This window comes from Malurus melanocephalus, unplaced genomic scaffold (assembly GCF_030028575.1).
Source record: "Malurus melanocephalus ecotype Western Australia unplaced genomic scaffold, MMel_1.1 scaffold_151, whole genome shotgun sequence".
NCBI lineage: Eukaryota > Metazoa > Chordata > Aves > Passeriformes > Maluridae > Malurus > Malurus melanocephalus.
The window spans coordinates 287428-308950 of NW_026623383.1; the positions used below are offsets into that span (position 1 = coordinate 287428).

General features: G+C 38.7%; 1 protein-coding gene across 6 annotated transcripts in view; it reads right to left on the reverse strand.

Moving 5' to 3' along the window:
• Positions 1-1241: 1241 nt before the first annotated feature.
• TBC1D1 (TBC1 domain family member 1) overlaps positions 1242-21523 on the reverse strand; it is a 101255-nt gene continuing 80973 nt past the window's right edge. For all 6 annotated transcript variants that reach the window (XM_057371659.1, XM_057371658.1, XM_057371660.1 and 3 more), the window contains 7 exons: positions 20109-20270; positions 18145-18303; positions 12870-13114; positions 12274-12433; positions 7929-8098; positions 5139-5309; positions 1242-3019 (listed from right to left, as the gene is read on the reverse strand). In XM_057371659.1, coding sequence (XP_057227642.1) covers positions 2819-3019; positions 5139-5309; positions 7929-8098; positions 12274-12433; positions 12870-13114; positions 18145-18303; positions 20109-20270 — 1268 coding nt within the window. In that variant the 3' untranslated portion in view covers positions 1242-2818. The remainder of the gene's footprint in view (positions 3020-5138; positions 5310-7928; positions 8099-12273; positions 12434-12869; positions 13115-18144; positions 18304-20108; positions 20271-21523) is intronic.

The window sequence follows — 21523 nt, forward strand, 5'->3', positions numbered from 1 at the left end:
TAGAAGATCYGGATTGCACGGGATGCCAGCAACCAGTGAGAAACTGAAATATTTCGTTCAAGTCACTGCCCTTTTTTGTGACTCAATTCTCACTCAGCAAGGGAATTTGTACCTTTATGAAAGTACTTTGATCTTCCCACAATAGGCACTGTATCATTTCTCAGATTCTGTATTAAGTAATGATCTCTGGAAATAGACAACAGGGCAAAATATACAAGTACATCAAACAGCCAGAAACATGGTGAGTCCCAGGTACCCACCACAAACTATCACTCACACTGCTTGGAAGAAAACCAAACCAGAACTGGGTGACCACAACACCCCACAGCTGGTACTCCACCCATGCAGTGTTGTTCACTGCAAAGCTTTCAGAGATCCTGCYTTTTTCTCATTGCACATGACAAGATTAGTTCTTTCCACACTTCAGGCTCACCTCTCTCTGGACTACAGCATCCATGTAATTCCCTAGCATGCCTTGCTGCCTTCATCATGCACCTTTGAAGTCTAGGTTGCACACAGCAATGAACTCCTTCCTTCCTTCTTCATGTTTTTTTTTTTCCTGCAAATTCCTGCTGGGGATTTTTATCTGTAGAAGTGATATGAAAAAAATGTTGATTATTTCAGCTTTGATTTTCCAGGARTGGTTCATATGCTATTTCTGCTGAGAGAGTCAATGTATGGATTTGCAGGTAGGTTTTTAAAAAAAATGTTCTCTGGATCAGAAATTACTGTTTATATGGAAGGCAGTATGTGGTAACAATTTCTGGTACTCAGCAAACAGGAGACCTAATTTTACATTCTTAAGGATGCTCAGCAATAGCACAGTTGGTGTATTAAGTATCTGGATCGCTCTGGGCTCTATTCTTTCTTCCTCATACTTCTGAAGGGAAAAGCCCTAGGCTTTTACAAAGTTGGGAWCTTGGTAAGTGCTCTTACTTCTCCSCAACTTCTAGTCCAAAGCCTTTTACTGAGAATTTGTATAATTACATTTAAGTGCACTTAGATGAGAACTAGTCACTGTTCTCAGAAAGCATGGCTGATAAATAGGTAACAAACAACTTTATGTTTTTCTAACTACAGAGAAGCAACTGTTTAATTGTACCAGGGAACTGAATGGAAATTAACAACCACTGTAGATGGTACTGTACTTTCAGGGGAAGTCTCATCTTACACGGTTCTGAACTGGTACCCCACCAACTGTGTTTTTATTTTCAATGTCAAAAAATGTAACAACATAGATGTAGGCATAGATTATTATTATTTTTATTGCTCTTGTTAAAAAGTCAGTGTATGAACTATGATACTATGCTGTAAAAATGCAACATTACTGAGTGCTCTAACAGTATGAGGTCCATTATGACAAGATTTTAAACATGAAGCCTAAGCTTCACTATGGATTTCCAAATAAAAAAACACGCTTAAGATTAATAATAACTGATGTATGTGGAATTTTAATGCCAAGTGAATACAAAGTGGACTTGCAAGAATCAAACATCTAAAAATCACATCCTGGGTGAATCTCCACTATAACAAAACACCAGTGCCTATTAACTCTGTGCTTGGGGACTGAACAAAACTATGACACTATTCCTAATTCTGAAGCAAACCCCAACAACTGTGTATCCATGGGTATTATTGCACAGTGTTGCTTTAATTGGCTTGCAAACTACTTTTGCATTAAGGAAAGTGAGAATCACTTTTTTATACAGGTAATCTTACAAGAAAGATGCTTTGCAAAAAGAATGGTGTCCTCATCAGAACTGTTATACCCTTTATGAAACAGTTTAAGCATATCTGGCACACCATGAAGCTCCTGAAATGACTCCACTTGTTCAGMAAAAGTCTTATAATTTTCAGAGGATGGGAGAGCACAGAGTACTAAATAAAGGGAAAAAATGGCAGTGGACATCCATTTCCCAAAGATGTCTTACATCACACAGCAGATCAGAAATAAATAAGACAAAACTTGAGGAGTCTGAATATAAATCCTTGAATGATGCTGCAAGAGTCACAGGCTTCACCAAAATAATGTCAGTATATTTTGTTAAGAATAATGCAGTTATTATATACAGTAGGTTTATCAGATAATGCAAACTAACAATACACTAAATTAAAGGTCAATAAACAAGAAATATACTAAACCAACATACTTAAAAAAGGAAGGCAACCCCCCAGTTATGCATAGTTAGATATGATAATGTCTCCCTGGAGTCCAACGGATTGACACCTTCAAGCATCAGGAAGCCATTTTCTGCAGCGCAAACAACATTAACAGAACCCAGCCAAGCTGTAGGGCAATTACACTGTTAAAAATCTCAAATCCAATCACAAAATGCCCGGTAAATGTTACCACTGCACAGCTGCAATGGGTCACTCATCCATTCAAAGGTTTTACAATGACATATTTCTTCAAAAGACCTTCTAAAGGATGTGCTATTTAACATGGTGGGGATGCAGACATGAACAAAAAATGTGACAAACCCAAAGCACTTAGGTTTAGAAGCACTTACTGAAAAATCCAAACCATATTTACAGTGTATTGTGTATGACTGCACACACTAGTAAGTTCCTTCTGTTTACTATTTCTTACATGGCATCTTACTCTTCATAGTGTTTCTACATACTGAGAAGGAACTTCTTTTCCTCAAGGAACCCGCTTCTCTGATACGGGAAACCACCATGCCTGTATCTTGCTTTGCTCCAGTAAGGCATGTAAAATAAACATGACAATGTCAAATCCCCATGGCTCATGACAAAATTACTCAGTTCTTCCCTTTGTTTCTTGCTCAGCTTCTCTGCTCCATTACAACTGTGCATGTCAGTCACCATCCATGTGCCCTTGCCCAGTAAGTAGAGGTTTCCCATCTGTATCACCCATTTTTTTTTGCATCTCTTCCACAGCTTTCAGCAGAGATGCTCGCTCTTGCTCAAGAGAAAGAATGGACTGCTTCAGTTTGCCTTCATTGGTCAATAAAAGCTCTACTGTAGCTTCAAGGTTTTGGATTTTTCCGTTAGCGACCTTTCAAAGTAAAAAGACAGGAAGGGAGAAAAGGTAAATTCATTAACGACTGRTACCACAGTTAAACTATTTTTTGAGATACATGAATACATATAAAATACTCAGAATCCTAATGAAATTAGGAAGTTACCAAGTCTGCAAATTTTATACCAAAGAGCCAGAGGTTAAGATAAGCTTCTATATGGGTCAGTKGGGAGATATTATTGGGCAGCCACACTTGTTGATTTGCAAAGCAAAGACAACACATTAGCCACATCCTCATTTCATCTCAACACTGAGTTGCATGAATGCCAGATGGCAAAGGAGAAGAGGATTCAGAGCAATATGCAAATAGAAAACACATTGTGAAAAATTTCAAAAATTCTCCCTCAAAAGGCTGCACACATTGGCATTCTACTTCATGGCAAAACAAAGTATTAGATTGTTCAAACTCATCATGTGAGACTTGTCTTGGCACTTTCTCTTCATAGATTGATGATCTTCTCCTGGAGCTCCATGTCCCTCTTGTACTGAGGAGCCCAGAAYTATGACACAGCTCTCCAGATGTGCCCCACCAGGGCTAAGTAGAGGGGCAGGATCATCTCCCTCAAACTGCTGGCAATGATCTTCCTACTCCCCAGGATCCCATTTGCCTTCTTGGCCACAAGGGCACACTGCTGGCTCATRGACACTTTGTTGTTCACCAGTACTCCCAGGTCATTCTCCTCAGAGCTGCTTCCCAGCAGGTCAGTTCCCAGCCTGTGCTGGTGCCTGGGGTTGCTGTTCCCCAGGTGCAGGACCCTGCATTTGTCCTGGTTGAATCTCAGACTGTTCTTCTCTGCCCATCTCCCCAGGCTGTTGATGCCCTTCTGAAGGGCTGCACAGTCTCTGGGCTATTGCCTGCTCCTCCAGCTTTGTGCCTTCAGTGAAYTTGCTGAGGAGGCCCCTTCATCCAAGTCATTGATGGAGTGGATAAACAATATTGGGCCCAGTATTGGACCTTGTGGAACACTGCTASTCACAGGCCTCCAACTAGACTGTGCCACTGATCACAACCCTTTGAGATCTGTCACTGAGCCCATTTTCAATCCACCACACAGTCTACTAGTCCAGCCCACATTCCTGAGCTTAAGATCCCTGATGCAGGTATCTTGAATATCATCCTGGAAATTCCTCTTCCCCTTACTACATTCAACAATTTCCTCTTCCATGTGCCCGAAGCYTTAAAAAAATACCCTGCAGAGGAGTGCCTCTTCTTCTGATTTCTCTTAGAACCTGAAACAGGATCAGATCTCACAGGATCAGAATGTACAGCTGAACCAAATTTTTGTTAGGAGGCACAATCCAGGTCTGCACAATTGACTAACTTTAATTATAGTAAGTGTCTGAGAAACCTTAATTCCTTCCCTCATCTGTTACCTTACAAAGCCTATGTCTTTAACAATAATGAAGAGGCATGAAACGTGTGCTTCTTACCCTTGAAGTCCCTTTCTCCATCAAACTAAATGCGCAATCAAAAGTTTTAGAGCAAACATCCTGTTATAAAAAGTCAGCCAGAAAGCTGACCTCTTGATCAGATAAGCAAAGAATAATCCCTACAAAGAAAAGGTGCACTGCCTCTGAAAYAGCTGAAGACCATATAGAGCATATATTAGAAATTAATATTAACGTTTAAACAACCTGGGTAGTAGTTTAAAAATTGTAATAGAAAGTATGTCTTTACAGACAATGTATCCTATGTCTAACATATCCCTAAATTGTGACACTGGAATTAGTTTTCCCATTTTTGATGGAGCAGTATCCCTGCTCTAATGAACCACTGACTGAAAATGTAAAAATGAAGTTGAAAAAGCACTTGGTGTGGTTTTAGTTATCTTCTACAGCTATGACTTTAATTACAAAAGAAGAGACCATGTGTTGAATCAACTTTTCACAATTACAATACATGCTCCAACCATCCCCCCTCAGAATTTYTTCTGGATGCAAACTTTATGGACTAAACTAAGCAAAACTTTAAAGTGACTACATTTTAAATTCATTAGACCAAACACTGATCCCTCCTGTGATGTGGTGTAGGACAGTCCCTTCTAAAAAGGTGTATAAATTAGAATGTTCATCAAATWTGAAATATAAATTGTACCTGCAGTTCTTCCAGGAGATCAAAATTTTGTTTGCGCAAGCTACTGTTTGCCTTTTCTAATTTATCCAGTCTCTGATTGTCATTTAAAGATGAATCTATAAGCTCATCTTGAAGCACATGATATTCAACTTCATAAGCTTGCAATTGTTTGGCAATATCCATTTCAAACACCTGTTGTATGTAAAAATATTATTAGGTGCTGTGCAGATCAAAACCATTGCTCTTTCYATGCTTTAAAATCCAGATCTAGGCTTATTTATTAATCAATGCATACAAAAAACATGACTTACTTTTTGGCATTCCCATTTCGTACTGTGGAAATGGCAAGACTGAGGCAATGGAGTGCAATAATACACTGACATTGGATTTACTTTAAAAATTTGCTAGTAAGTTGCTGCCTGACTTCAGCAAAAGTACTTTAAAGTTTTCAAGGGTGTGGACTTTGTAGGATATTACCCTTTTCAAATTTAATACCTCTCCGTTTGGCATAAGCCCTTCTAGACAGCCCTGGAATTCAAGSTATCACTTGAAAAAGCATGGTTCAAACCCACCTGCCACATGCACAATTGTAAGACTAAGTAAAATAAAAGCTTTAAATAARAACCAGCAAACTTTGCTGTCTTAATTTATGATTCTACTTCATTTTTTACAGACTGAAAGAAAATTAAATGATCTAAACKTACACTAATACACTTAAAAACATTATGTAACATCAAACAGATTTCTATTATTATTAACTATGAATCACTGAAATGATTGCTCAGGCTTTTATACATGAACATTGAGAAAACTTTTTATTTTAAAAACAGATAAATAAATTGAAATGCACAGAATGACCCAAAGGAAAAAAACTCACTCTTCTCTCTTCCTTTATCTAGGTTTTGGCAAGCATTTGCCTCCAAATTAATAATAATTATGACTCCAATCTCCTCTAAAAGCAGTGAAGAAGGTAATAAATTAAAAGGGAAAGTGTGCCAATCACAGAATGTAGAAGAAATAAAAGTTGATTTAAAAATGTATTTGACAAACAGCCCAAGAAGAGAAGTTCCAGGGTTATGCTTTATTTTTAAACCTCTTGTACTTTATTTATTCTAGAAATGAGTCAAATGTCAAATCCCATCTCAAATACCTGTTAAATTAACAGGAATGATTGCCTGTTTTATTTATCTGTTCTGTCTACAGAACTTAACTGCTGGTTAAAGAAAACATCAGTTTATGAACTTATATAGCAGCAGAAACAAACTGARCATCTAAGCAAAGAAGGTTGAAATACAACTCTAGTTTGAGTTTGATTACACATAGGGAATTTTCCTATTACGAGCATCCCTGAAGAAGACAGGTGTTGAAATTTCAGTAAAACAATCAGTGCAATTTGGCAGGCAGAATGTCAGTTYCTCTCATGATCTCTGCCACTTCTAAATACTGAGCTCCTGAGGAGAGAGGGATATCCCTGCTGTCATAACCAATGTATCAAATCTGAAAGGAGGGAAACATGAGGCAAATAAAAAGTTTGACTTGAAACCTAGCCAACTGAAGGCACATTAAGGCATGATGCTGCAGAAGGATGAGGAGCACAAGGATTTACCCAGGAGCTCTGTGTATGGACGGTGGGGCTGCTCTCTTCAAAGTCAGCCGAAGTGGGGGCAGTGTTCTTCCTTAACTCACTTCTACCTACCACTTTTAATTTAGAGCAGTCACAGCTGCCTAAACAGAGCATCCCTCCCTCCTTCTGCTCAAAGCACACGGTTTTCTGCAGGTCACCTAAGCACTGGAAGTCTTTCAGCCTGGCAGGTAACATACAACCCCCTGAGCAATTCCATGCTTTCCTTCCCCTTGCACACTTTCTAGSTCTCATCTCCTCCCTTTGAGAGCAAGCACTAGGAGCATTTTTTCTGACTATGCTGTGAGCTTGCGTCCCCCAGACACTTTGCTGCCAGGAGGAAGCCCCTTGCCAGCCCCCAGCAGAGCCCTGTGCTGCTGCTGCTTCCCTCATCAAGCCATGGGCTTTGATCTCTGGCAGCCCTTGTGGGATTGTTAGCATCTGCAGTTCTGCACAGTACAGCCCCTATGTTTTGAAGCACAAAAGGCCTTCAGAAAAACTGGCTAAAGCCTGTTTAAACTGCTGCAGTGTAGATGTCAAGTGTAACAACATTTAGGGTTTTTAAACAGGTAAGCCTTAACTGAAATAATTTGTGATTTTTCAGATTCTGTGGTTATAATCTGATGCAATATTGCTAAGCTAGCACAACATACCATTTTCCTTGTCTGCTGTTCAAAAACATTCAAAAATAAAGAAAGGATTCCCAGTTTTGCTGCCTAGAATCACTACTTACTGCAAGAGTCTGCACTGCCCCATGTACTCCTGATTGAATTACAAAGGTGCTGTTACATAACTGGGCCAGCCCATAAAAGCCAGTAGAGACAGAGTCAATGTAGGCAGGTTTCTAATTTCAATAAGTCAGGCCAACATTTGTTAGGTTAAGTAAATTTATCTTGGGCATAAGTAAATTTTTGCTTCTGAAATGAGACTTGGAGGGCAAGATTCTTTGGTGAAAAAACCCCTAATTTTCACTAAAGGCTTCATAAAGTGACCATAACCAATGGKTACAATAGCATACAAAACTACTAAGACATTTTAGCTTGCAAGTCATCTGCTTCCAAAAGTTTTCAACATCTTTGTAACTACAAGAGAATTCTCATCTTGAAGTAGTTGTTACAGTTTTTCAGTCAAGAACTTGTTAAAAAGAACATTCCTTTGCATACCTCTGATGTGTTCAGTTTATTTCATACCTGACTAATGGTCTTTTCCATCTGTACTAAACCCAAGTTGGGGAGAGTGCTTTTAATAAAATCAACAATAGTTTCTAGATTCTCATGCTGCAGAATCAAGGGCTTGTGGCTTCCCAAGAGGCTTAAAGCCACTTTAAATATAGCCTCTGATCCTTGAAGGAAGAGCATATCTGTGAAAACAAAGAAAAAACAGATTATATCAAGCCAGCACACCTTTCAACAAGAATATTGAAACAATAAATTGTCCAAGAACAACAATTTCTCATAGGAGTGATCAGGAGGTTGGATACACTGTGCCAGGCCATGTGCTTTTTGCCATGGCTTTAGAAGTTTTATAGGATCAAGATTATCACTGTAAGTAGCACACTTGACTGATACAATCACTTATTAATACGATTAGTGAATTTTCACAAAAAAAAAAAAGAAAGCAATTCAAGTTGAAGCTAAGTTTACAATAAACCAGGTAGTCAAGTTTACCTGTGTTGCCACTTTTTGTGCATTTAATAGCTTAGTGGGCTGTTTGGTTGGTCATAGGAATATGAATTTGAATAGAAATGAAATCCCAATGGCATTTAAAAATTTTAATACAACAAACAAAACCTACACCTGATGACACAACTGAAGATCTGAAATTCTGCTCTTCTCTCATCTGGTGAAGAAAGCCACAAAATCACAATACAACACTGAGCACATGAGGCTAAATGAACATTTTCCAGCAGCCTCAAGTTTAAGGTGCGTGTGTTTATTTTCAGGGTGTGTTTCAACCACTTCTGTTAACRTGCTAATAACTATATTAATAAGTACCCTGAAATGTTAGTAATACAGCTTAAATGTAAATATTGCAGGTGGCCCAGCAATGATAGMATCTGCCATACCAAGCACACTGAAACCACAGTATATAGTGGCTTTTCAACACATCCTTTCCTTTCTTTTCCTTTACAAAATGTCCATGTATTTACAGAGTAAAGAAGTCTGCAATAAAGGCATCAGACAAGAAACCCAATCTGTATAAACAGCACTGCCCCGCATTTGACTTTCCTGCTACTAYAACTCAGAATCTGCTCCTGATTTTATGGAGGGACTCAGACAGACAGAAGCATCTAATCTGAAACAATACTGATGGAGGTGAAAAAGGAACAGAGGATACTGTGGGGTTTTATCATATTTCCTAAATATTCATTTATTTTGAAAGGGCTTCTCTCTTGTTCTTTCCCTGCTTTGCACTTGAAGCCGAGAATGCAGTCACGATCAATCACATACAAAGTAGCACAGTGACACAAGGAAAAAAAAAAGTATATACTTAAAAAAAAAAAACAAACAAAAAAACAAACCAAAAAAACCAACCCAATCATGCTATAAGGGAAACAACTACTGGCAAAACCACAGGTATCTCTGATGTAGTGTAGAACCTATGAAAACAGTCTAACTGCCTTTCTTAGAAAGACCAAACTCTTTCCATATTTGTATTTTATTGGAATTCTCCTCTTGCATTCTTTAGCTTGCAATGTTGAAGCCATAACTCTCTCTCTCCAAGAAAAAAAAGCACAAGTAAAAACTAACCATAAATCTCTCACTGTGTCACCATTTGTCCCAAAAGGGGTGTAACATTTTTYAGCTCTGTGCTGAGTTGAATGTGAACTCCAATGGCAGAAATTATTAAAAAGTGGTAACAGAGCAGGCATCTGCCTCAATTCTCTATTGAAACTCAAAACTATGGGAAAATRATTCATAGGGAAAGCTCTGTATTAGGACAGGAAATACTGAAGAACAGCTAGGAAATGCAAGGTGAAAAAAGCAGAGCAGAAAATTATGTATTTTTATGATTCAGCACCTGCCCCATAATGACATGCAGATTAACTCAAGGTGACCTAAAATTTGTTAATGAATGTCTGCATGACTGAGCAGAAACACAGAATATATATTAATATACAGCAGAAATCCCTCTCTCATTTAAAACAGCAAATACTTCACAAAGACTTGTTTGTTATCCACTCCCCATGCTTCACATTATGTGGGCTCCCAGCCAACAACAACACAGTGAAGGTACCCAAATTAATGTTAGCATGACTGGCAGCCCACAGGATTATAAAAAAATTAAGTTTTATCTACAATCTTGAAACAAAATAAACACTATACTATCAAATTTCCTCTGTTAATTWAGTAAGCAGGGGAACTAAAGAACACACATTTCTTAATACTGTACTTTCATCAGTTCCTAYTCAGTAGAAGTGTTGAAAGTTTGGACAGATAAATAAAAACTTAAAAAGAGTTTTGCATTTGATTCATAAAACAGTCTAACCCACTTCTTTTACATATTGGCTGTAAGATGCCTGCAAAAAGCACACTATGGAAATCCAAAGGAATGGTCTGTAACAACTGTATAATTAAATAGGAGTGGGCTAGCTTCAAATACCAAGGGTTCAGAGGTAACATGTAAGAAAACAGCAGCACAACCTCACAGTCTTAGTAACTTATAAATCAGGTGCCTCAGCAGCAACATTCCTCCCAAGGGTTCTAATAAGTGAGCAATGAAGTCTATATAYATATGTTGTGCAAAACCGTGTGAAGGCATAGGTAAAAAATGATTGGATCCTAACTGGCCATGCTGCTAATGACAGCTGTTGGAAGAGTGGCAGCTCTAGACATTTGTATGTTCAAAGCTGTGCTTCAGAGTCTTTTGTACAGGTGAGGATGAGATTTTACCTTCTAWTATAAGCGAAAGTCCAATGCTCAGAACCTACACAGCTCCAGTAATTACTGTTTTAAGGAAATTACTAAATACTTTAAAACATTAAAAAATGCAAGTGTTGGTCATGTTGAACTTTCTAAAAAATATCAGAGGTTTTTAAGAGGCAGCAATTTCTCTCACACATGCTTTTCTCCTCTTCACCTATAATCAGACGTGAAAATCATGTATCTGCGCCTTTCTATTCTAATGCGAAGTCTTTGTTTTCTAAAGCCCTACAATCCTCCAGTGACAGATAAAATACTAATCCGTGTATTAAGGCAGAAATCCAAACATACTGGATACAAAAGGCACTTTTATAACCTCACTGCAGTCAATTGTCCCATTCAAAGATGCTTCTTACCATGTACAATACTATGAAAGATTAAGAATAACTTAAAGATGAACTGATTATAAACTCAATATATGACACTCGCATACAGCACTTCATTTGATTCCTACAGATTATTACTGTCAGCTACATACTTGTTGATGTACATTAACCTGCTTTGAAATCTTCCAGGGAAAAGAAAAGCAACATATAGTTCTACTTAGCTATATACCATCCTTTTCACAGTGGATTTTCTAGCACTACTTTTAAAATGCCCTTAAACAAACCAGGCAGGATTGTTGTTGGTTCTGCTTGAGCTCTCCATATTCTTATTTGTGGCAGATAGGACCATATTGTTTTTTAAGCTGGAAAGTGTCAATATTAATATGCTAATAAATAATTTCTTCATTGCATCTCTTAAATGAGACTGACCAAGGAAAATGAAACTAGCTTTTCATTAGAAGAGAAGAACTGGGGAGAAAGTTCCAATCCACCCTGCTCATCATGGGCAGTCCAGTACCACATAATAACACTGAAAACCAAACAGCTGAAAAGGAAACAAAGGATCCTCTCAAACAGCAAATAATCTATGAAATACATAWCACAGCATCAAGGTAAACTCTTAACTGTCATTTAATTAAAAAAGAGAGCTTCTGTAGATTGCAAAAACAGGCAACAGAAGTGACTTTAGAAACTAAAAACCCAGACGATTCCAAACATTTTTGGAACTAAAAMGTTTGGATTTGTCRGGATAAGAAACACTAGTTCAAATGWCTTATATTTCTGYAGAATAAATCCATGATTACACTGCAAGGGCTATCTCTGTGTGTGYTTTAAAACAACTCTCAGCTAGTTTTCTGCTGACACTGCTAGACATGATGATAATAGAGTAAATGGATGTATTTCTCAGATTATGCCTTTGTTACATCTCTTTTCAGTTTGAAAACAACTAATTGTTGGTGTTGAAGTGTCATTGTTATAACACAATTCCTGCCTTCATGGCATCAAATTTTACCTCCTCTCCACAAGTGCTTACAGGGTGGGAAAAGGTAACAGTAAGGATAAAAATACTTTAAGGGACTGTTGTTAACTTTCCTCCTCTCTCTTCCAGTTTTAATGAAATACTGCATATTCCATAGGATGACCCCTGCTATTTTTCTTCTGTTCATTGTTAGCAAAATATCTCTCCTGGGTGTCTGAAACAGGTTGGATAATAATGGTGCTCCTAATAACAAGATTCCAAATGTAAGACTTCAGAAAGAACAGAGAGAAGTTTTATGAAGACTTACCAAACACTCTYGATACAAATCCGAGGGGAAACTGGGAGGCAAACATGGTGAGAAACCAGGGAGCAGCATAGAGGCTGGGSCCAATCTCATGTTCCTCTAGGTGATTATACAGATCTCGATGGTAGTCATGAAGAAGTCGAGACAATTGGTACATCTGGATCTGCATGGAATAAGGAGAGATTAAAGATCGACACGTTTTAACACTCACAGTAGCTAAGTCCTTGCTTCATACTCATCAGAATCAAAGAAAGGTATTTGTCAATAGATGTTTGGATGTGTGAAAACAAGAAATGCTCAGAAGCCACCTAAAACAGACAGAATGGGTCTACAATGGGCTACAACAGGCTCATTTGCAGGGTCATTTGAACCTCATACAACACAACAGAAGTCTTCCTATTTATGGTTTCCATAGTTTCTCCAGAATTATTTTGATCTGAAAACGATACATTTAAGATGATGTATTCTTTTCCTAGAATAGCCTTCCCTATTTTTGAGAACTCAGCTTAAGTTCAAGTTCAGGTTTTGACAACGCTATCTGTATTGCACTGTTAATATTTAACATATGGATCCTTTACTTAAAAAAATTGAAATCATACCTGTAAAATTGTCATGTCAGGACGATATTGTTTTCTCAGGCCCATGTCAAACATGAGAAACTTCAGCATTTTAAAAGCATCTTCTTCACTCATGTGAAGCAGTAAAACTCCTGCTACAAAACTAAGGCCCTGACAATATCCTACTTCCTGGTCCAGAAGTGAATAGGCTTTCAAAATATTGTAGAGTGACAGCTGCCCAGCTCCCAGCTGCGCTGAGAAGTACGGATGTGTTGGAAACGTGCGACCTGTGAAACAGCTGAAGTTAGTGACTTAAACTAAAAAATAAACAACARAACCCCCAAAACCTTGTCATGTTGTCAAATTAAACAGTCTTTGAAAAATGTAGATTTTTTTTTGAGAAACAGATTTGAGCCAACCCAGAGGAAGACTGTTAGAAAGTTAACAATACAAAACAATTGACTCTTATACTGTACCACTGTTTTGTTACAGTCATTGCAATGTTAATTTAGAAACYGTTGGGGGATGGGGAAAACCTGTTCTTTGGAACAGCTGGATACCTGGTTCCTAAAACTGGCCCCTAATCAATTTATTAAAGGGTTTGTATGGCCTGGTTGTCTGTAACAATGGGAAACTATTCAGTGGCTGGATAAGTAAAGCAGAACTTTCTTGCTAGTTTTTAAACAAGTATTGGGATCCAGGCACTGATGTAGAACATTTGAGCTACCTGGGCTGGGGCTCCTCCTCTACTTTTTCCTTTTGTCTTTTTCATGTAAATGTGTCTCTTGTCACATGCCTCCTTGCCTTGGTCCTCCCATTCTTATGGGTCCTTGCTCCTTTCCCACACCACGAAGCTCAGACTTTTGCATGTGCTGATCCAGTTCACCAACATGACAGATTTTTTTTTCTTTTTTACATAGGGTTGGTTGTTCCGCCCATGAACACCAACACAAGTGACAAGGGCTTGAAGAGTGGGAGTCAGATATATCAGAGTAAAACTTTCTCTTGGTAGCAATGAGATTTGTCTGTATTCCTCACATCTTTTTAAATTCCAGCCTCAGGTAAATGACACTAATTGTAGAGCTGTAAGAGCACAACCGAGCCAGTTCTTGTCTAGTCCTTCAGTTCTAGAACAAGATGATGACTTCCACCCCAGACTAGCTTATCTGTAAACTTTCATGGTGTCCTAAAAAAAMCCCAATCCAAACAGGCAACTTACTCCATCAGTTTGACCCACAATATYTATTCAGTGAGTAAAAACTCAATTAGTTTGATTTTTTTCCTGCTGCCTATACAATACCAAGAATTGTGCAGCTATATGTAAGCTATGACATAYGCTATATACACACTATGTGAGAGCACAGCTAATGGAGGCAGCCGACACACAGAGCACTTGTGCAGCCATTTCTGGGCTTTGTTTCCTTGAGCTTTGAGCATATGGACACTCTGCCCAGGATGAGCAGGGGACTCCTGGAAATGTGAGAGTACTGCTGCTGCTGGTAAGGCTGATTATGACCAACCCTTGTCAGCTGCCCTTGATGACAGGATGCCYGGAGCCTTTGTTCCAACTGATCCCTTTTAAGGGAGGGGTCACAAATGACCCAGGCAATGGGGCAGGACACACCCTTAGCAAGTTTGAAAATAATACAAAGCTGGGAGGAGCAACAGATACACTTGCTGCCATTCAGAAGGACATCAATAAGCTGGCCAAATGAGCTGCCAGGAACTTTATAAAGTTCAACAATGTTAAGTGCAAAAACCCTGCACCTGGAGAGAACAACCCCATGCACCACTGTCTGCTGGAGGCCACTCAGCTGGAAAGCAGCTCTGCAGGAAAGCACCCGATGGTCCTGGTGGTCACCAGATCGAATATGAGCCAGCAATGTGCCCTTGCAGCAAAGAAGGCTGATGGTATCCTGGCCTGCATTTAGGAATGTTATGAGCCCCTGGAGGCAGGTGATCCTTCCCCTCTACTCAGCACTGGTGAGGCCACATCTGGAGTGCTGTGTCCAGTTCTGTGTTCCCCACTACAAAAGATACATGGCCATACTGGAGAGAGATAAGCAAAAGGCCATTAGGGTGACGAAGGGACTGGAGCATCTCTTCTATGAAGAGAAGGTGAGAGAACTGGGACTGTCCAGTCTGGAGAAGAAAAGGCTCATGGGGATATTATCAGAGTGTACAAGCACCCGGTGGAAGGAGATGAAGAAGAAGAAACCAGGCTCTTCCCAGCAATGCTCACTGACAGAAGATGAGGCAATAGGCACAAACCGAAATGCAGGAAATTCCATCTATCATTAAGAATTTTTTTCTTTTTTTTTTTTTTTTTTTAAATTGTAAGGGTGGATAGACCCTGGCACAGGCTGACCAAAGAGGTTGTAAAGTCTCCATCTATGGACATATTCAAAGGCTGAGCAAACATGATCCTAGGCAAGCCTTGCTTTGAGCAAGGGGGGATTTGGACTAGATGCTCCCTTCCAATCTCAATCTCAGAATGTGATTCTATGAACAACGACATAAAAGACTTAACCTTTACAGAATTTTTTTAAAAAAACTTCCGGACGCGAATTTTTCACTTTTAGGGAAAAAACCCTCCCCCTATCACACTTCCTCTGATATACTTCAGCAGACAAGAAATTTGAATACCACTTTTGTTCTGGTATTAAGTAGAGCTTGTTTTTTGGCTACCCACTTGTTAAATACCACCCCACCCTTCAGCTCTGGGAATGCTGCTGTGCTGCCAGATAATATCAAAACTCCTATTTCAAGACAAAGCCCCGGGGCAGAGTCCTTCTGCCATCTGGTAGCTGTCACATGGGACATGGCATTCAGTTCTGATTAGGTCTCCCTAGTCAAGGTATCAGAGTTGAATGTTACAGAAGTAATTCCAGCTTTCAAATGAGAAGGAACTTGCATTCCTTTGCTTGAAGGGCAAGTTACTACAGCACAGTCTAAAGGCAAACCTGCACTGCCTCACTGAGGCAGCAAAACTCCTTTCATATGAATCATGAAGAAGAGTTACGGGCTCAGCAAGGATAAAAATGCAAAGAAATTCTAGAAACCAGTAAATGGAGGAAAAGAACTGCTAAATTCACAAGCTGATGTGTTTCTGAGTGTTCTGATGTTGACTTTAACTAAGAATTTTAGCCTTTATTTTGGAGTAAAAGACCTCTGGCTCTGCTGAAAAGAGACTCTACATGAACTGTGACACCTCTAGAGCCCCAGAATGCAAAWGTACCTACTACTTTATTTTTTAAACTGTAATAAAACAAAACATAATTTTCTATGGTGTTCAGCAAACAGCCAGTGATCAATGGTTTCCTATGCTGATAGCACTGTGACACAAACCCGGCCAGCAAAGCAGCYCCTACACCTGAGCTCTGCATCCACATGCACACTGCTGGCCTCATTCTCAGGGAGAACTATTTACACCTGAGCTTGCATCAATTCAACTAAGTGTGAGCAATACTATTACAGCTTTGGCTCATACTCTGTTAGCAAGACCTATTTAGCCTAATTTGGGAAAGGTTTTCAAGTATCACAACCACATACTGAGAGAACACAGGTTTTTTCTTTAAGGTCTAAGTGCATGCTTTCAGAAGGATTCTTAAAGATCTGAGAGAAATTGTTTCTGATAGCCTGAAGGAACACAAGTCAGAACATGCAAATTCCTTCTAGTTGCCCATCCAGTTATGCTGTTATCGTGCAGCACAGCTCTATTTCAGTGTGAATCACTAGGAAGTCTTCAGCTTCCTAATTTCATGTTTTGGTTCTTGCAGGGCCCAATCCCTCCCTCAGCTGATGGGCTGGCAAATAGCACCCTGGCAAAAACAACACCTTGCATGAAAACCACCATGAAGTTCCCAATTTGCCAACACATGCAGTCATTTRTTTCTACAAGAAGAACATGTGGCTAAGATGAGAAAGTATTTGTGTGCAGAACCAGGCAGAAAATATAAACAGCTGCCAAGCCAGTAAGCCCCAGTCAGCTATGAGAGACAACCAAGCTCAGACTGACTGTGCTCCCTACTGTCCAGGACTCATCCCAGCACCATCCCTCTGCTGAAGGCATTCAGTTTATTAACCCAGCACAAAATTGYTCACCTCTTACTGAACCACTTCAGTGTACCACCCTTCACTGCTAGGTCTATCATACCTATCCAGGTTTGCTGGACCAATACATATTTGCTAGCAAATGATCTCTGGCTGCACGTAAATGTCTCTCTCAACACAAAATATTGCTGGCAGGCACCGCTCAATGCAGGGGTATTCCTAGATCTAGTGTGAAAAGTCTGAAGGGAAACAATTGACACACATTGCCACTGCCTATTCCCAGCTGGCATTAAGGCTCCCTGGACTGTTACTTCCCAAGGGTCAAGTGGAAACCAGGTCTGCCAAGTAGGGGAAAGTGAATGTGACATCTACCACCTTTACCCTTTCCCACCTCCAGCCATGCCACTTTCTGCAGAAACACACCTGATCCTTCACTCCTCTGAGTTTTCTATGCACTGCCCTGTTATTTTGATTCACTTTACCTAGTACTGCAAAAAAGGAGAAAATACTCTCTTTATCATCTAAAGCTTAGATCACCATCTACACTTGATAAATTTTCTCACAGTTTAGTACCCACTGAAGACAGTCTACACATTGAGTTTTTCATAAAATAATAAATGGATGCTTCCAGAGAGCTCTGGGTATGAGTGATCCCTCCTCATCAGGCAAGAAAGAGGATGGAGTCATTTGCAGTGAAAAATGCTTAAATACTGTTTGAGTAGTTATAAAGAGCAGAATTATGATGGGACAGTTCTGTACTACTGCTTAACAGAAAAAGTTGTAAGAGAAAATAATGCAGTGGGTATTAATCATTTAGATCAGTCCAAGTACAGCTTTTCGTAACTTTTTATCATTCTTTCACATGATGCTTGGTAACTTGCAGAGCACAACTTCCTTTGATGGAATTTTTCATTGCAAATTCATTTAATCAAATGTAGTGATAATGGACTTCTTAACCTGCCCCACACAGCAGTTCAGAACCAAACCGCAAACAGTTCTATGCTCTGGAAGACATTATTGATATTTTGCCTTTATTAGGGAAGAGCATAATGAATATTGAGTTCATTATGGGATTATCCCACACACAAGAGCTGCGATCCTCTTGGTAAAACATCAGCTCCTGGTTTCTCACACYGGATTAGAAGCGGTTCTTAACAACAACCTATTATTAAATGGTGAAAGGCTTTTTGTGTGCTAACTTCTTTAATTATCTTCCAGAGATCAAAAACCCCTTGCCCTAATTTCAGACCGCTACTGTACTTACCTAGGTCAATTAGAATTGCATGCTGTTGGGAAGTTAGTTGTTTCAGTAGTTCTTTATAAGGTGTATCCTTTGGTTGTTGTTTACTCGGGAACTGATGTTTAAGATGGTATTGCTCTGCTAGAAACTTCCATATCTCCCCACGGTGGTGACGTGGTACTCCTGAGTGGAGAAAGCAATTAAACCAGTAATTTGTACTCCTACTGAGGGTTCTGCTATAGTTGAGCCAACAGGATTGAGGAGCTGAAGATCCCTATCTGCTAGACAGGCAGGCAGATCCCTATTTGCTACCTCCTGTRGACCACTGAAGTACATTAAACTACAGTGCTTTTACTTCCTCAACCAATAAAAGACAACAGCACCTTAACAGCAGAGATTTAAGGCAGAAAGAAACACTAGGACCTGCCTAAGGTTAATGCTTACATCAGGTCTGAGAAGCACTACAGGAGGCATTCAATAATGGCAATACTTGCCTCTGAGAAGTTATATGCTTATCTTTTTCCATGTAAAGTACACAATAAAGCACTGCAATAGAACTAATTCACACTTTTCACTAATAAAGCACTGACTCTTTTGTTAGGAATATGTCTTAGGAAGGCAGGATGCACACACACAAAAAATACAAACAGGTACAAATGAGACATGATCTAGAGACTACAACACAAGGCAGATAATCAGAGAGCAAGTATTGTATTTCTAGCTTTGCTGATAGCTATCAGCTTGCTCAATGACAGGAACACATAAAACTGTTGTAAAGCTTGAATTTATTTCTCTTTAAAGGATGAATTCATTTCTCTTTAATTATGTCATATAAGTAATGATAGCCYTCATTTTTAAACTGTATGTAAAGCTCTGAGAGCTTAATTAATTCAGCACAAGACTAGCACTATTAAATCACTTACACAAGAAATCAATGCACTTTCCCTCGGGAAAGTATTCTGTCTAATCCATGATGAACTGGAACCCAAATATTATAAGTTGAAGTAACTTATGGCTTGAAATTTATAGGACTGCTGTCTTCTTTTGGTATACATAATAACATATGGAGGACAATAACAGTAGGAGAAATCAACTTACTCAAGCATACAACTTAATAGAAAGGTAACAAAACATCCTATGATTTGATATTGTTAGAAATACAGACTTACCCTGTCATTTTAAATGGGCAATTTGGTTTTACTTGCTTGTGTAATTGCATATAGTCAGGTGCAATATTTAAAATATTAAACTTCTGATGGTGGTTAAATCTTGACACTTCCCCTACATGCTGGAAAACTTTGTATAGAACCATAAAAAGCTCCATGGAACAGTCATCTTTACCACTGGCCACATACAGCACTCAGCCTAAGGCCTTTGGGTCCAACCATGACAAATGTAACATTGAGCAACAGCCCAATTTCTTAGAACATTTAAAAAACATCCTTAGGTTACATTATTTTTGCTGCAGTGGAGAGAGGGGTGGTTGCTCAGCCCTGCAGTTGTGTGGAAGACTGTAAGTGGTGTTTGCAGGGACAATGTGGTTTTGAACTCAGAAAAGGCAGTTCTGCAGAGATAACTATGGCAGCTGTTTGTAGGCTGAAGAGAGAATTTCCAGAAAACAGTGCAAAGGGTTTCTTCAATTATTTACCATCATTTATTGTCATTATCTAGGCCTTTTTCCTTTAACTGTAACTTTTAATTTATGAAATCAGATTGCAATGTTTGTAATGCATTGAGATAGTTTACAACTCTTCTGTAAGTGCAGATGTTATCCAAAAATGTATGCTATAGCTCCAGTGATAAAATACAACCACAACTGAAAGGGACTGGTATTTGCATAACCACAACAGTACAAAATGTTGCTCCTTGTTCAATCAGCAGCCTGAGGAACAGCACTAGAGAGAATCTGGTTCTGTGGAGTGGTTAAGTGCCTTTTCAGACACAATTTACATACATTTCAACAACTCAAAAAACCAGACTGTGTTTACCTTGCGCAACGGCAGAGTGTATTTTTTCCACATCAAATTTAATCTTTGACCTTCCAGGTGTACTCAACATTTTTTCCCAAATCAAAGTTACATCTTTTAAGCATGGTGTGATTTCTTCATAGTCAAGTTTCAGACGTCTGTTCTGCAAATTGTTTTCAGATGCTAAAAAGTGATATAATAAATGTAGCAGTTAATATTGTTCATTATTTGTAAAACAGACTAATTTAACTTACAACTTCATCATGCAACCACCTGAAACATTACATAATTTAAATTTTCGTGATTGTGAGGTGGGATTGATTTGTTCTTCTTAAGATATTATATGCAATATTAATTGTGTTTGGCCAGTTAAATTAAATCTCCTACTGCTACTCAGCTCCTAAAGATGAAGAAACATGAGCGATGATGACTAATGAAATAAATACATGATTTTTCATAACAGGAATTTTCGTTTTCCCAGCKCTTGAAAAAAAATAATCAGTATAGAAGACCTTCAGCAAATAAAAATACAAATCCAATTTAGTCATCTATTTGTTATGCATACAGCTCCATTATAGTAATGAGAAAGTAAAAAAAAACTACTTTAAAGGTGATCATTCACAGATTTGCAAACAACATAAAAAGTAAAGTTCAAGTATAGAAAATCACAGAGCCCTGAACACAAATAAGAATGTAAGCACTACATATATGTGAGACTCTCCTGCAGTCTTCAATCAATAAATCAGATTAAAGGTCAATGCACAACTCAGTCTTAAATATGGCAGTTTAGCTCATCACAGCTCCTGAAGCAGAGATTCACTCTAGTACCGGTGTTTTTCCCACATTACAACTTATAAGAATATTGCACTGTATCTTCATGTGTTATCTATAAGGGATTAAAAAAAATTAAACAACAGCTGGGAAAGCATCAAAAAACCATGGCAGAAATGAAAATGATTCTATAGCTGAGTCTCATTGCAAAGTGTAGAAGTGGAGTGAGAATTTCAAAGGGACTCTTGGCAAAGCTGAATTCCGAGAGTCACAGAGGGTTATCTTGTCCTGTACTGAGAAAGAACCGTTGATATCAGGGAAGTGTACCTCCTCATCCTATAGTTACTTTCACATGTGAATGACTAAATTCAATAAGGTTATTCATGTGAGTTGTGAGGTTACCTAAGTGTTTGCAAGATTTGGACCTCAGCATATTTAATTTTAATTCAGTGATTAAATACAGATCCTTGAAATACAAGCACTCATGGTTTTATTATAGCTGTGTGTCCACATTGAAAGTGATTSAGTCCATCTAAACTATTTGTCAACTTCTTCACATTGTTGTCAGGTCAAAACCAACACATTTATAAATCAGAATATTAAAAAACCTTAAAACACAGCTGGCATTGTAGGAACATAATTTTAAAAATGCCATTTAAATTTTA